Below are 2,410 nucleotides of genomic sequence, written 5' to 3' on the forward strand. Positions count from 1 at the left end.
GTTTTTTTGTTGAAGGATTAAACCGCGAATTCAACAATGCCATTACAATTGCTAGAGCCGCACCTTAAAGTTAGATCTAGTTCGAGTCAAAAGTCCATCAGTATTAGTTCACGCTGCAAACACATAGTTTACTACTGTCTAATCCTTCAAATTTGATTTCGTTCATAAGCTCAACAATTGAGCTACCTAGTTAGCAAAAAGCTGTATTCTAATAAGACGTTTACGCGAGCAAGTAGTACAAGTTCATCAAAATGCAATAGAAAAGACGGCTTTTAACTAATACAGATAGATATTACAGACTTTTACTGATTTTAATTATAGATGCTAAATTTACGTGTTCAGTGAGCCACTTATCGCTAGACACATTTAATATAATGTTGTACCAATGTTTAAAGCGTAATATTGTATATTATGTGTTTGACAAGTAAATAATATTTTGTTTAGATTTGTACTTGTACAATTTACAGTTAATATAGTTCTTTGTCAACTGGTATGGAGTTACCAATCAGTGAAACCTACTTATAGAGTTTCCTCCAGCCTGATGGACCTGTTGTAGAGCCTGCTCAAATTTAGTCTTTCTCGAGGCATACTGGTGGTTCCCAAAATCATAGGCGTATGCAACCCACGGTTGGTTAGTACCGGACAAAAAGACACGATGTCCGTCCATCATCAGGTTTGTCCCTTGTACATACAACTTGTGTGTGCCAGAAGTAAGCGTTTGACCTGTGAATGATACCACATGTAATAAAAAGGTACATCATTAAGTTTTGCCTGCATGGATGGTAACCGTGATTTTTTAGGTTATTTACACAACATATAATCCCCCCACCCAGGTTTGATCACAGAAGTTTTACAACTGTACAACAAACTCATATATCTAGACTTGTGTACTGATATTGTCTAAATTAATTTGATTTTACCTTTTAACGAAAACAAATACACGATAGACTAGACTGAGATGTAAGTTAATTAAGATTATCCGTTGGCATCCGAAATAATGGCCAAAAGCTGGGATAAAAAGATAACTGCTAACATTACAGGACAAATATGATTGATGGTTATACACATCTGCATGTACAATCGGAACATCACTATGAAATGTGGAGGTAGTCGAAGAATGAAAAAGGTCAGTAACTTTGTAGAAACATAATTCATTTGACCAGTATGTCTTATACATAAAGACAAACTTTACGTAAAACCGTGATGGTAGCAGAGCGATGAAAAGCGAGGCACTTATAACTAGTAGCCAGAAACATTCTACGTCCGCGATCCGGACATTCTTCCTGTAATCGTCAACCAAGAAATAAATATGAGGAAACAATTGTTACTTGGCGGGTTTGTGACGACAGGTGCACTGGTGTGTGTCTGTGAGGACCCGGACATCTTGCACACGAAGTAAGAGAGATCGTAATGAGCCACGCACTTCTTGTCGCTCCACAGGCCGTTAGGATAGTTAGAGTCATGCAAGGGCATCAGCGCACAACCCTCCTCATTGTTGTAATTGTCTGGCTCACCTGGTGTAAAGAAAAAAACGCCAGTCAGGGTCGTCCTATCGCCGTTTAATAAATGTAAGGAGATGGATGAATATATAAGTACTATGTACTTGTCAAAACCTTGCATCGTGTACACTGTATTTATAGTGTGTTACTGCAATATATTGACATCAAAATAATCTTTAAACTAAGTTTAATTAACTATAAATTCTTAGCAATGCCTATAGTTAGTTTCAGTTGTATATCATTGATATTTATGGGTCGGTCCATCATTGCTATTATTCCTGCCTGTTATAGAGTTTCCTCCCCCACGAACGTATGCAAATCCTCACCAGAGTGGAAGTTGTTGTAGCTGAAAGCTGATCCATCTGTCCACCGGAAGTGGCCAGTCGACTCTCTCTCCAGCCCGATCCAGCAGTAACGGCCAGAATCTATAACCGTTTAAAAAGACAACACTGGTATTTCAAGGGGAAAAAATCCTTTTTATCAAGACGAGATGTTATACGTTACCAAGTCAGATTTGGTGCGTATTTTGTCGTAACGAAGATAACTTGTGCATGTCACTGCAACGTTATGAGCAACACCCTCGCTACTCCAGGGGTTACGCCTCACCTTCGCTCTCTGCACCCCTGGAATATGTCATAGCTAATTTGAAGGCTCAGTGTGTGCCAATTTGTTGGTGAGACAAGAGGACTAGTGTTATCCTTTGATGTACATCAATAGAAGTTCCCGGTCGCCTGACGGTAACATTTACTGGTTTTAAGGTTGGCTGTTGTTCCTCTGTAATCTTCAAAAAACAGATATCAGCCTAGTGATTGGTCAGTTTATTTTACCTGCGATCAATCCAATAACTAACCGCGTGCTTTCAATTTCGCTATGACATATTCCATGAGTGCAGAGAGAGAAAGTGAGCGTAA

At 38.9% G+C, this 2,410-nt stretch overlaps 1 protein-coding gene across 1 annotated transcript; it reads right to left on the reverse strand.

Moving 5' to 3' along the window:
* Positions 1-519: 519 nt before the first annotated feature.
* On the reverse strand, positions 520-1,924 carry LOC110444282 (low affinity immunoglobulin epsilon Fc receptor-like; the record flags this gene model as incomplete). Its single annotated transcript, XM_021488671.1, has 3 exons — positions 520-723; positions 1,329-1,514; positions 1,826-1,924. Coding segments are annotated over 3 exons (489 nt in total), but the record flags the coding sequence as incomplete, so codon positions are not given.
* Positions 1,925-2,410: the final 486 nt, after the last annotated feature.

Source organism: Mizuhopecten yessoensis, unplaced genomic scaffold, assembly GCF_002113885.1.
Source record: "Mizuhopecten yessoensis strain PY_sf001 unplaced genomic scaffold, ASM211388v2 hete_36081178, whole genome shotgun sequence".
Classification (NCBI taxonomy): Eukaryota; Metazoa; Mollusca; class Bivalvia; order Pectinida; family Pectinidae; genus Mizuhopecten; species Mizuhopecten yessoensis.